Here is a 13,007-nt window from a genome sequence, read left to right as displayed (position 1 = left end):
CCCCCCCCCCCCCCCCCCCCCCCCCCCCCCCCCCCCCCCCAAAAAAAAAAAAAAAAAAAATCAATATAAGAACTGTTACCAATCCGAACTCCACTTCCAAAAACAACTTCAGTTCTGCGTTACTAGCTTTGTTGGATGCTTCCCTCAACTGCCCAACCTGAAAAGTCAAATTTACCCATTAGCCTGAACTGCATGTTAGACCAGAACCATCAGCAAATCATAATGGCCAGCTACAGCAAGAATTGCAGGCAAATCCAAGAAAGTATGAGATGTACAGGCATTAAAATGTCAATCTATCAGTAGCAAATAGCATGATGGTGACATGAAAAAGAGTGTATAATCTATCTGTTCCCCATATTGATAACAAAAAAACCAAAGTTTAAGAGAATTGGAGTTTAACGACCAATAAGCCCTCAAGAGAAAGAATTAATTAAAAGAAACTATAATTTTAAAATATTATAATACATAGGATCAGAGAAACAATGTTTGGACGTTATAATTCATATCACAACTAGATGCTGGCATGTACAATAACCCTGGAATTCATTTTCTTATTAATTATCAATACATTAAAAACATAATAAGAAAAGAAAAACCAAAACATAAGATACTGAACAGTGATTTCAAGATAATGAAAATGACAAATGAATCGTCCTATGACAAAAAAAAGACAAGCATTGTGCTTGTGCCTACTAAATAGAATTCTGGGACATTGCAAAAGAATATAAGAATAGAGGAAATTATTACAGATTGTGATTCTTCTTGCAGAGTTAATGGCCGATTAGGACGATACGTGTGATTTTGTCGCTTTGCCCAAATCCAATACCGCTGAAATTGCACTGGTATGCCAAACTCCTTTGCAACCTCCTCCTGCACACCACCACAAATCAAATTGGAAAAGGAAAAATTGTCATTTTTTTTTTTTAACAAGAAACAAACTAATTCATCGAAATAAAGAAAAGGAACAAAAGTATTCAAAGAATACAAACTCCAAAAGAAGTAAAAAGAACATAGAAAAACACTAGAGATAAGACAAGAAAGCATCTCAATTAATAAAATATCATTAGAATAGAAATTGAAAGATAACCTTGGATAAACACCATAAAGAACTCAATTAAAATACCGTACAAGCACAATTAATAAAACACTATAGAAACTGATCCCAATTAGTTCAAGGCTTCACAATAAATAGCTTGCATAAAACACCATTATGAAGCCTTGGAATTTAGCTGAATCAAATCAATGTTCTCGACATCTTCCTTATCCTCAAACATTCCTTGAGGAAAAAACAAAATTATATAAGCATGAAAGGCATGATTAATACCAAACAAAAGAGCCTGATCTTTCACCAAGTGAAGAAATAAAAATAATAATAATAATAATAATAAAAAAAAAAAAACAGGTTAAAATGTACAAAGACAAAACAATTAAACAAAGAAGGTAATAATTACAAAAATGAACAGACAAACTTGGAGTGAGAACTCCACACAAGGCGTTATAAGTAATAGACTTGAAGAACTAGTTTTTGAGCATGGAATACCAAAGATGTCAAAACAAAGACCATCATCTGAATAGAGGAATGAAAGCCATAAACACAATTATATTTCTCTCTCAAAATAAATGAGAACAAATTAAGGGAAGACAACATTGAACAATCAATATGGAAGAGAGTTTAAAAAGCTAGGAGGAGTCATACGAAACATTGAGGTTTCCCGACTAATGTCAGTTTTTAAAAGACAGTGTACCTTGAAAAGATTAAACGGTATCTGTTTCTGAATACGAAAACTGTGAACTTTGTCATGATCAACCAGATCGAAATATATGTCCTTTCCTATTTGTTCTTGAAGGTCCACATCTCGTGCTACCTACCAGCATAATCAATTCGATCAGGCACAAGTTGTTCAGATACCACCATGATCCATAATAAACTACCAGAAAAAAAATAGAAATTCAAAATTCATATCTATGGGTGCTCATGCTATAAATTCCAATCTTAACCAATTGTTAAGACATTAAATTCCCATTTAGGTGGACACAGAGTCTTGACCTCATGAATTGAGAAGTATCTTATTTCACAGTTCAGCCTCGTTTATTATAGGCCCAACCCTTGGATGATATATATTGCCAACGTGAAATAGAGTGAGAAGCTACAACCTTGATAATAGCATAGAGATGGGCCTGCGCTTTATATCTCCTCTTGTCTTCCTTCTCCTCTTGCTCTTTCTTTAACCTTATCTGTATGATGATGAGAAAAGTCAGCTGGCTTCCACATATTTCCACACTTTATTAGAAGTCATTAGTCACAAAGAAATAGTCAGAATAACTAAAATTACCCTAAGGTGTTCGGCTATGTCTTTCTCATCCACATTGCAAATTATTTTGTCCTTGTCACTTTCACGGATGTACACAAGCATGTATGCATTTGAATATTTGGTGAACTTGAAGGGAGTGTTGTTGAAGCCAGGGTTGGTCTGGGGCAACTGTCAAACAAAGTAAAAATTGGAGTGTGGAACAAAACCAAGTTAATATAAATTGGACAAACAAGCAAAGAACTTAATTAAGGGGAAAGCGAGACAGGTTCATTAAGAAAGTTACATCACCTCTTCCTCGCCACCATATTGCTCTTCTAATGCTCTCTTCGTATCTTCTTTTGTCACACGCTCATCATCAAATTTGTACCTAAAATAAATTAATGAAACTTGAACCAAATAACTTACGTAACAAAATAGTACTCATGGTATGCATTATAGGCATGTTAAAAGTACAAAGTCGAGAAACTCAAGAAGGAATCATTCTCAGTAAATAGACATTGTGATTAAAATTCCTCAAAATAAATAGTCAAAAAATAAAGCTAAAATACAATTTTTTAAAATATCCGCCGAGTGTTCAGGCGCTAAATACAAACTAACAAACAATAAAAACAAATTAACCCAAACCTAATGACTAACTAAAAACATAATATAATATAATATAATCCCATATCATTGTCATTCTCATATATACCCATGGGACCTCTACCCTATCCTCAGAAAATCTTGTACCGATACAAGGATAAACAAACCGTCGTTAAAGAAGAGTAAGAGAAATCCCCTCTAAAGGGAGAGGAAATTTACATGCCATGGTTAATGGATTTTGAAATAGGACCTAATCATGGACAAAACATACAGATAATTATTACTCATAATAACTGGACAAGTATGAGCAAATAACATCTGTGTGCACTCTTCCACATACATTTACCATGTACATATGTGCAAGGGCCCATTTTTTCTTTTCTTATGAAATGTCAAATTGGCAAGAAGAATGAGTGAAAGAATACAAGGGGAGTACATAAAATACAACCCAAATAAAAGGAGCCAGACTAAATGTACCCACATATATGTCTGCGAAGAAACAGTACACATTTGAGTGACAAAGGAAATGTCTGAAATTTTTCTATGAAAATCATGCATACAACTGATCAAATAAGGTTGCTTTCAATCGAATGTTCCTTTGGACTCTTTGGTGATTCAGGAATATTGGCAGATTTTCAATAATCAACATTACACCTTTGATAGTTTTATGGATTTGCTCATTTTTAATTCTCTTTATTGGTGTAATGTAAATATTGTTTTTTTTTTACTCCTTTTTCTCATAATCCACCTATTCGTGATTGTGAGTGATACTTGACTTCCTTTTTCATTTCATTCGTCAATGGATTTTTCATTAAAAAAAAGAAAAAAAAAATCATGCATACCACTGATCAGATAAGGTTGGCCTGATAAAAGCATAATAATGCCCACCATGGACACCACCACTATGTACCAACACACTGCATCAGAAAATTAAAACAAGTTAGAGGTTGATTCTTCACATTTTAAAATTCGGTACAACTATATGAAGAAAACTAAACATAACAGGAACAAAATATGGAACATAAATAAATTCAAGTAGACCACATCCATCCGTTGAAGCCATTAAAAGCAGCAAGGAAATCATTGCTCCTTTAAGATGTACATGCATGGAAACGGTTAAAGCTTGACAGTATGAGTTTAGTTTTTGGATGCTCCATAAATGAAGAGGGAGGGGTCAAAGGGACAAAATCTGTCCTCGGAATCTAAGTCCAAGCTGCTGTGTGTTGTGCCTGATGGATCTTCAGCCAGCTAATTCTTTCATGCCCCTAGAGCAGAAATCTATTGGCTTTATATGAAAGGCTTTGGGGTTCTTCATTGGAAGGCTGTAAAAGAATATTTTCCGATCTTCTCTGAGATCATGACTCAAAGAGGAACGCAAAAATTCCATAGATGAAAGTGGTCAAGTAAATTGTGCAGAGTATTTAGACAGAAAGAAACTGATGCTTATTTGAAAGCACAAGCTTATTCACGAGAAAAGGTTTGATCTTGTAAAACTAAATGTAGTTTTGTGGTTCTCTGTCCAAAGAACTTTGCAATTACTCTTCATTTAATATTAATTCTTGTTGGGAAGTTTTCTTTAAGAGTTAGATTATGCTCATCCTATCTTAGTACTCGCGTTTTTTGCTGTGGAAGATTTACTTTCACACCAGAAAGGGGTTATTTTGTTCAAATTGTGTTTCTTAGTAATATAAAATTAATAATTCATTATGAAATTTTCCAGGAAAAATGAATCCGGAAATAAGAAAATAAATCTACAGAAATACAAAGAACAAGGCTCATATTGAAAAGTTGATCACCAGAAACATCTTCTTTAAAAACTCCCAACACAAAGCACTACCATGGCTATACCTATGAAGTGTGTAAAGGTTGCGAACGCTCCTATCTGCTTCAGGCGATAGATACTTTCCATTCTCCCTATCAAGGTCTAGTTGAAGAGGAAACTCATAGCGGTCATTTATCTGCAAGTCAAAATCACTTTAAAATGTTGTCTGATGCAAAACAGCTGAAAGAAAATTTGATATAAGAGACCAACATTCCTACATACATAGGAAAAAGAGAGACGAGAAAAGAAAGAAAAATAATTGACTGTATATTGCAGATCCAATCAAAACACATCATGTCAGTCAACCCAATTGTCTTTTCCCTCCATAAGTTCTCTGAACGGGCCCACCAGTAGGTTGGGCCCATAAATCCAACAAGTTTCAAACAGAAGGTTCCTTCACAGATGAGCCTTAATCTCAAATTTTTGCACCCTATTCACCACCTCATATTACTTATGAGGCTTTAAAACTATGTTTCCCTTGGAAAAAAAACGCTTGGTATGAACAAATAAATAATTGACATGACATTGACTTTCGAACGTTGTTGAAGCGTAAGGGAGACAGTGAAAGTGGGCTTGATTCTTCTCAACAGATGGAAACCCTCGTTTGGTTCAAGAAAGTTGATGCAACAAAGATCACAATCAGTCCTCTGGTTTATTGTAGAGGGCAGGGCTACAAAATGGTCATTGAGTGTGCTGGGGAAAAGAGGGACCAGGGGTATCATGGTATCATTAGCGAGTTGGCAGATAGGAGAGGGAGGGGAAGACCCATTCTAAAGTTACACTTCCAAGCATTGTCAAGGCCAGGACCCTTTGTTGAAACGTCTACTAATTTTGATGTTAACACTCCAAACCGTTCAAAGAGGGCATCACCACTTCCAAGACTTTGGAATCCTATTCAAGAGAGAGCAAAAACCAAATTCCGGAAATTTATATAGGTTTAAGCCTGAGAAAGGTCAGCAAATTCAAATTCTCAACCCATAGTCATAGTAATTCAAAGTACGCTCATTGATTTCCAAGTTGACTCCAACATAAGTTGAGGAGTGATGTCCTATAAGATAGCTTCCTCTTTTTCATTTCAAGTTCTTGTTTCTTATAAAATAATATACAAATAAAAGTAGAAAGAAAACTATGGAGATATACAATAATTATTAATTGTTATTCAGCCCTGTAGAAGAAATGAAAACAAATGAAGAAAATAATAACATATTGATTAAAAAAAATTATCAGCATTCAAATCCAAGTATCTCCACCATCAAAACAATACACGAGAGCTACTAAGATATAGAGAATGGATGTATGCAAGAGTAATTAATGCTAAACCATGCCATGGTATGTTTCCATTACTGACCTTCACCATTGTGTCCCGCATAAAATCATATTCAAACCTCTTCAGCTGAAGTTGGAGGACTGGAGGGAAGTCAATAAACAAGACACCCTTCTTAGCTTCCTGAAACAAACATTAATTCATGCAGGAAAAGTAAATTAAAAGAATTACTTCCTCAGATAGCTCAAAAAGTTGAACTGTCCCACATTTCTAGAATACTAGATTCAAGAAGGATTTCAGTTTAAACTTTTTTTCATGTGGTTGTTTGCAAAACTAAGTTTATATCATAAACCAATTGAATTCTAGATAATTCAAAGGCTACATAAGAATGGGTGTTTCCCCACCTAGTAATTCCTATAAACCAAAAAGAAAAGGAGAAGGAAAAAGAAAAGAAAAGGGAAAGGGAAAACAAGAATGGGTTTTCCCCACCTAGTGGTTCCTATAAACAAAAAACACAAAAATAGAAATTATAAGGATGTAAGCAAAAAACAAACAATAAAATCTGGACAATTATCCGGAGAGCAAATGAGCCACACATACCCAATTGATAGGTTGCCAACTTTTCAGATATTAAACGTAAATGATTTTAAAAAAGACACATAAATGAATGAAAATAGCTATGCTTTCATTAGAAACAACACCAGAAATAAGAAAGAGAATAACATCAGGTCCTACTTATCCTAACACAAAGTCCTTAAAATTATCTACAGTACGAACCTGCAAGCCATGCTCTTCTGCATGATACTTGTTATCACCCTCAAGACGTTCAACTTCCACATACTTATCAAAAGATGCATAGACATCATTACAACCTTTCACATCAAGCTGGAGATCTGCCAAATCCACCCAAAGAAAAATCCAGCTAAACAAACTTAAATCAATTAAAAATTTCAAATAGTGGTTTTCAAACCAGAAGTACCATAAAATGACTCCTTTCTCGTAGATTTGTAGTCAACATTAATACATTCAATGTAATTCATGTGATGCCCCTCAAATAACTGCTGTATTGTCCCCTCCACAACAGTTCCCTGGACCAAAAGAATAATTGTAAAAGAAAAAGATAAACATAATAACATGCACACGAGTCATGTCAAAAGATATTGGGCCAAGTCAATGCATATAGGATTGTCTATATTTTATAAGCATTCATCAAAGAAGCAAATTCCAGTATCATGTACCATACCTTCATTTTATCTTCAAGCTTTTCACACAAAACCCTATTGAGTTCTTGCACATCATGTTGCATAAAAGAATCATATGTATCCCATCCAAAAGATTTGGTAAGTTCTTTAGTCGCAACACTGCTGGCATTAAATTGAAGTTTATAGAACAAACTTTGAAGAGCCAAAGGGATGCTTCCAGAAGGCATGTCATTCTCAGTTGTCGGCATATGGTAAACAGCCTGGATATACAGACTCAGAAATTAAGAAACCCGCCATAAGACAAATAAAGGAACTATGGAACGTTTTCATACCTTTCTGAAGTAAGGTATATGGTAAAGTGTCTGAAGAAGAGAATTCATGTAACAAGTTGCCCCTTGGTTCTTAAGACCCACGAATCCAGTTTCTTTCTTGGAATCATATGACCAGTAATCAAGAACTTTACGAACCAGAACCTCAGCTTCAACAACACATGTGTCATTTACAAGGTACCCTCGACTAGGATCATAAAGATCACTAAGAGGCATGAATGATGTAAAACCCCAATCACTTTCTCTAGCATTGAATTGGTGCTTTGTGTCTGCATAGTTAGACATGAAGAGAAAAATATATCATTGCTTAATCCCAAACAATAAAGTTCGCATAAACATGTGGTCCCACTTTTCCTTCATGCACTAAATTTCTTCAGTTAAAAGCAAGATCCTAAATAGGATATCAGGCTTCTGATCAGTTAACAAACGCATCAAAATCGCAACCAATTGAAGCAAAAAAATCGATGAAATAAAAAACGGGATGTTAACTAATTTAAGTGTCAGGCCTCTTGAAAACACTAGTTCTCTTACTTTCTTGCTAAATGTGGACCACATAATTAATAGCAAACAAGAAACACTTAAAATAAAAGTAATCTCCACTAGCCAAGAGGCAAATAATTTATTTCTATGAAGTAGTAATCTTCAGCCAATATATAATACGAAATTGTGGGGAAATAAACATAAATAGATTTGGTCCAAAGAGAAGTCAATCTAAAAGAAAAAAAAATCATAAATAATGCAATTTTTAAATCTTCCTCTGAAAAGATGAATACATGCTTTTATATAATAGGAAATTGTAGGGGAATAAACATAAACAGTTTTGACCCAAAGGAAAGTCAATCTAAAAGAAAAAAGAAAGCAAATCATAAATAACACAATTTTTAAATCTTCCTCTGGAAAGATGAATACATGCTTTTTAGAAAATGAAAGGAGAAGTAACCAAGTAGTTATGTCATAAATATACAAAATAAACACAAACAGAAAACTTTTAAATACCATTCAATCATCCTCAAAGTTTTTTTTAAAGAATTAAAGTACAAGTAACCAATTGGTACCCTCGAGGAGCTCACATGATTCTTAGATTTGGCCTCTTGATCCTTCAAAGTCTTTTACTGAAAGTTCTTTGATGGCAGATCTGATTCAATCCAATGGTCCAACTTCTAACAACTTTTACTCTGTTCTTTATCAAGATGTCTATCCAAAGAAAATAAAGGCTTCTTTGAGGGAACCTAGTCATGGGAAGTGTTAATACTGTTGATTGTTTACAACGAAAAATGCTGCAATGTGCCATATCTCCTTCTCGTGTGCTTGTCCAACAACAAGACTCCAGCAGAACCCATTGTTTGCTGTTCCTTTGCTTATGGTTGTTGGACTTGTATGCCGGAAACTTTTGGTTGGAGTATGGCTTGAACTAATAATCTTTTTGATCTCTTAGCTTTGATTTTTGTGGTCATCCTTTTCATGGTCCAAAGAAGATTTTACGGTTAGCTTGTCTTGGTCTCTTTGGTGTGAGAGAAATGGCCGAATTTTCAGAGATATGGTCACCAATTTTTTAACTTTCATAGATTTGGTTGTCTTTAATTCACTCCATTGATGTAAATGTAAACATCCTTTTTCATATTAAAGTCTTTCGCCCTTTAATTATCAATTGGAGATCTTTCACGTAATACAACTTTTTGTGGCTAGGAGTGTTTAAATCTTTTTTATTTCATTCTATCAAAGAAATTGTTCCTCCCCGCAAAAAAACATACCATTCAATCTTACAAGGAATACAACAAACTTACAAGGAAGAAGGCCTTTGTGTAGACCTCAAATCAGTATTAACAACTATTGTCTTTTGTCATATTGATATCCAAACATGAAATTTCACAGTACTTTCCATCTCTTTTGAAAATCCAAACACAGGTTAAAGTGAAGTTGGCCCAAGAGTATGAGAAATTTTCTGCGGGAGGTGGTTGAGGAGAGAAGTGACTGGCATTTAGCTAATGAAGTATTGTACCGAGCCATCTGAGGGGGGTGGTCCATTGGGAATAAAAGGTGTAAAATATTTTACTTCTATCAAAATAGTTCTGGCATTATTCCTTTGAATCTTGAGGCATAAGGTACTCCTAAGTCCTAATCAGGGTCATTGGACACCATTCATAACTCATAAAAGGTGATCCAATGTTGTCTGAGAACTCTAAGGAGGCTACTACCTTTCATCACAATTTCCCTTCTTTATTTTGAAGCCCTTTCCAAAAATTTCCTGACTTATTTGGACTTGGAGAAGATTCCATTTTGATTTTCATATCGAAAAACCTTTATTGATTGTGAGATTGATGAATTAGTTCCACTCATATCTATTATTCAAACTGTCAACTTCTTCCCATGTACAGTAATCATTGTGTTGTCCTATAGAGTACAGATCCTTCTGGAATCTTTGCTTGTAAGTTGTTATACATTCGTTTTATTTCTTATCTTCTCTGTATTTGGTACATTCTTTTTTTTCTCTAAAACTGTGATTTGAAAGATTTTTTCTTTCTCCAATAACTTCGACGATCATGTTGGACATTTAGTATCATTTTCTATATTAGTGAACTTGAAACAAATAAAGAAGTATAAAACTTAGTGAACCATTTGGGAAAAGTGGGAGAAAACATATGAAAGCTAATTGCCCATGCTTCAAAAAGGGGGGAAAGAGAGAGTCTGAAAAACACAAATATTTTTGTAGTGCTAGTTTTCATCTAATACTCAACATATCAATCGACAAGTGATTAAAATATTTCCCTTACAAGCGATTAAAGTACTTACCCTTCCGTATTGAATATTTTTTATGGACCTGATTAACCACAGCCAAGCTGAATTGCGAATATCTACTCCAACCATACGGCAATGTTGCAGAGTCTGCAACATCCAAATACATTGACAGGTGGTCCACGTTGTTTCCCTTTGGAAAAACTAATATCCGCCTGATGAAACCAACAAACTCAAATCAACTACTAGCTACAGCACTAAATGGCCCAAATTACAATCTCGCAAATGAAAATGAAATAAAGAACGTACCATTTATATCCGCCAACTGAAAACGTATCAGAATAATACTTTTTCATGTTTAACCTAGAGAAGTTCTCTATTCTCCATGTGAATTTTATGGGTGGGGGGTCCTCCACTTGCTGGTTCTCCACGGCGCCAGAAGGCTCCACTTGAGCTGACATAAACCAATCGCGAAAATGTAAAAAAAACAGATCAATGCCTCAACACAAAATGGGATCATCACATGATGAAACTGAAGTCACACCACAAAAAAAATAAAATAAAAAATAAAAAAACCCTAAACATCCCCTCTTCCAGTGAATTGTAAACGCATTAACTTCAAAACCATAGGGAACTAAAAAGATCATAAAATTCAAATAGTAGACTAGTCAAGCAGGCTAAATATAAACCTTCCATCGGCTGAGGACCCTCCACTACATCCGAATGCGGTACAAGCATCCCCTCATCTTCTTGCTGCAAATCAAAACACGCAAATCAGATCTTCCAAACGATGAAACTCAAGCCCACAAAGACTGAATCGAAACCCTAAAGCTCTAGCAATCTAATAAACCAAGTTCTTGAATTCTCAACTCAATTTGACGTCCGAACCAAAATCAAATCCCTAAGATCAAAATTCAAAGAACAGCAAATGACACCAAAACAAACAGACAAACAATCAAAAGACGACGACGAGGACGAAAAACAAAACAAAAAAAAACAAGAACAGAAACTGAATTAGATTAGCTAAATTACATCAAGAGGTGGAGGAGTCATCATAGTCATTGACGGAGAGAAGATGACAGTCCGATCGATGAATCACAGAACAAGCAAAACACGTATAACTTGAAACAGTAAGAGAGAAACGAAGGCCAAAAAGAAAAAAAAAAAAATCCTGCAACACTCGAGCGAGCGAGCGAGCGAGGGAGAGAGAGAGAGAGAGAAAGAGAGAGAGAGAGAGAGAGAGAGAGAGAGAGCTGGTTCATAAAAATAAATAAATAAATAAATAAATAAATAATGAAAAATAGCCTGTAATTTTACTTTGTGAGGAAGGGACGTGGATGGTCAATAAAGAAAAAGCCGAGGGTAAAATGGGAATTTAAATGGCGGCGACCTGAAGTTCCGCTGCAGATACGATATATGGTATAATATAAGTTCGCCATTCAGAAATTGACACGAGGTTTTTAAACTGATGACTTTGCATCACGTGAGAACCACGTGCGGATGCACGTGATAGACTAAATATCTGTTTATTTAACTATCCGTAAATTTCTCGTTTCAAAAGATTTTAATTTTGAAAATAGTGAAAAAGTAGTAAACTAAATACCTCTTTTGCTGATTTTTTGACTTTTCTTTTAATTAATAAATTAAGTTTTGATTTTTAGACGAATAATATAGTTGTAGTTATCACCGACTCCGACTCCGCTTCACTTATGTGTCGGATATAATTAGAGGTGCATTACTTTTTATTCTCGACGCGAATCCGATGTGTGTGTACTTTGACCTACTAGTCTAGCATATTTACCGTCTTCCTTTTGCCTAACTATGAGCATACGTCCCTTACACAATTGAAACCCACGAAAATATAGATACACAAAACGTAAACCATATTATATATACATATGAATTGTGACTAGGAGAGTAACCTATGATTGAGACAGTCACACAAAATACATAAGGTCCCACGATACAAAAAACAATACTCATAATTCACATGATTGACGTCCATATCATTCATCACACGGCTGACAGTCTCCATAACCTACAGGTTAATTGTTGTAGTAACGCATACTAATCATACAACATACAATTCATCAAACTAAGTCCTAGGACATTCATTTTATGTGTATGCTAATCATATACGTATAAGCTTTTGTTAACTACTAATCGTTTATGTCACATTACTAACAACCACGATACCTAACACAACCCTAGAAATTATACATCGTAGTTGAAGGAATCTTGAAACATACTCGAGACTTGTCTTCCATAATGTATACAAGTGTAAAAAAAATAGAAATAAAATAAGAATAGGACAAAAAGTATATTCAATGTGCAAACATTTGCATATGATAAAAAATATATTTTTATACATGCATTTAAATTTTAACTAAAAAAAAAAAAAAGTTGTCATTATCGAATCTAAAATAAGAGTATTCGAAGCTTTCCGTTTAGTTTATATCGACGTAATCCACCAAACGACCATGTGTTTTGGAGTTTTGGACAATCATATATATAATATGAACATGTAATATAATAAGACCCAAAAGTCTACTTTATTAAATAATTAAATATATTTAGTAAATACTATAAAATTTAAATATTAGTTTGAAATCTAAATTGCTTTTAGAAAAAAATAAATAATTGGCTAAATTTAGATGTTTATAATTGAGAATGTTAAAGTTACAACTTTGGGATGGATTTGAAATATCTTGAAGTTTAAGCATTTTTTGTAAAATATTTTTTCCTAAAAATATTTTACTTTAA

At 34.3% G+C, this 13,007-nt stretch overlaps 1 protein-coding gene across 1 annotated transcript in view; it reads right to left on the bottom strand.

The window, feature by feature from the left end:
• Positions 1–11,434, bottom strand: part of LOC111498615 (ubiquitin carboxyl-terminal hydrolase 12) — a 16,608-nt gene extending 5,174 nt beyond the window's left edge. Inside the window, exons 1-17 of the mRNA XM_023149920.1 lie at positions 11,277–11,434; positions 10,934–10,997; positions 10,554–10,698; positions 10,302–10,459; positions 7,515–7,780; positions 7,224–7,442; positions 6,960–7,068; positions 6,758–6,873; positions 6,065–6,163; positions 4,743–4,852; positions 3,737–3,811; positions 2,601–2,679; positions 2,334–2,480; positions 2,155–2,235; positions 1,746–1,865; positions 748–870; positions 80–157 (exon numbers count right to left, since the gene is read on the bottom strand). Of these exons, the coding sequence (XP_023005688.1) occupies positions 80–157; positions 748–870; positions 1,746–1,865; positions 2,155–2,235; positions 2,334–2,480; positions 2,601–2,679; positions 3,737–3,811; positions 4,743–4,852; positions 6,065–6,163; positions 6,758–6,873; positions 6,960–7,068; positions 7,224–7,442; positions 7,515–7,780; positions 10,302–10,459; positions 10,554–10,698; positions 10,934–10,997; positions 11,277–11,306 (2,019 nt within the window). The 5' untranslated portion in view covers positions 11,307–11,434. The remainder of the gene's footprint in view (positions 1–79; positions 158–747; positions 871–1,745; positions 1,866–2,154; positions 2,236–2,333; positions 2,481–2,600; positions 2,680–3,736; positions 3,812–4,742; positions 4,853–6,064; positions 6,164–6,757; positions 6,874–6,959; positions 7,069–7,223; positions 7,443–7,514; positions 7,781–10,301; positions 10,460–10,553; positions 10,699–10,933; positions 10,998–11,276) is intronic.
• Between the last annotated feature and the right edge of the window lie 1,573 nt (positions 11,435–13,007).

The sequence above is a fragment of the Cucurbita maxima genome, unplaced genomic scaffold (assembly GCF_002738345.1).
Source record: "Cucurbita maxima cultivar Rimu unplaced genomic scaffold, Cmax_1.0 Cma_Scf00025, whole genome shotgun sequence".
Lineage (NCBI taxonomy): Eukaryota > Viridiplantae > Streptophyta > Magnoliopsida > Cucurbitales > Cucurbitaceae > Cucurbita > Cucurbita maxima.
The sequence above is the reverse complement of the archived record's forward strand: the minus strand, read 5'-3'. Positions and strand labels throughout refer to the sequence as shown.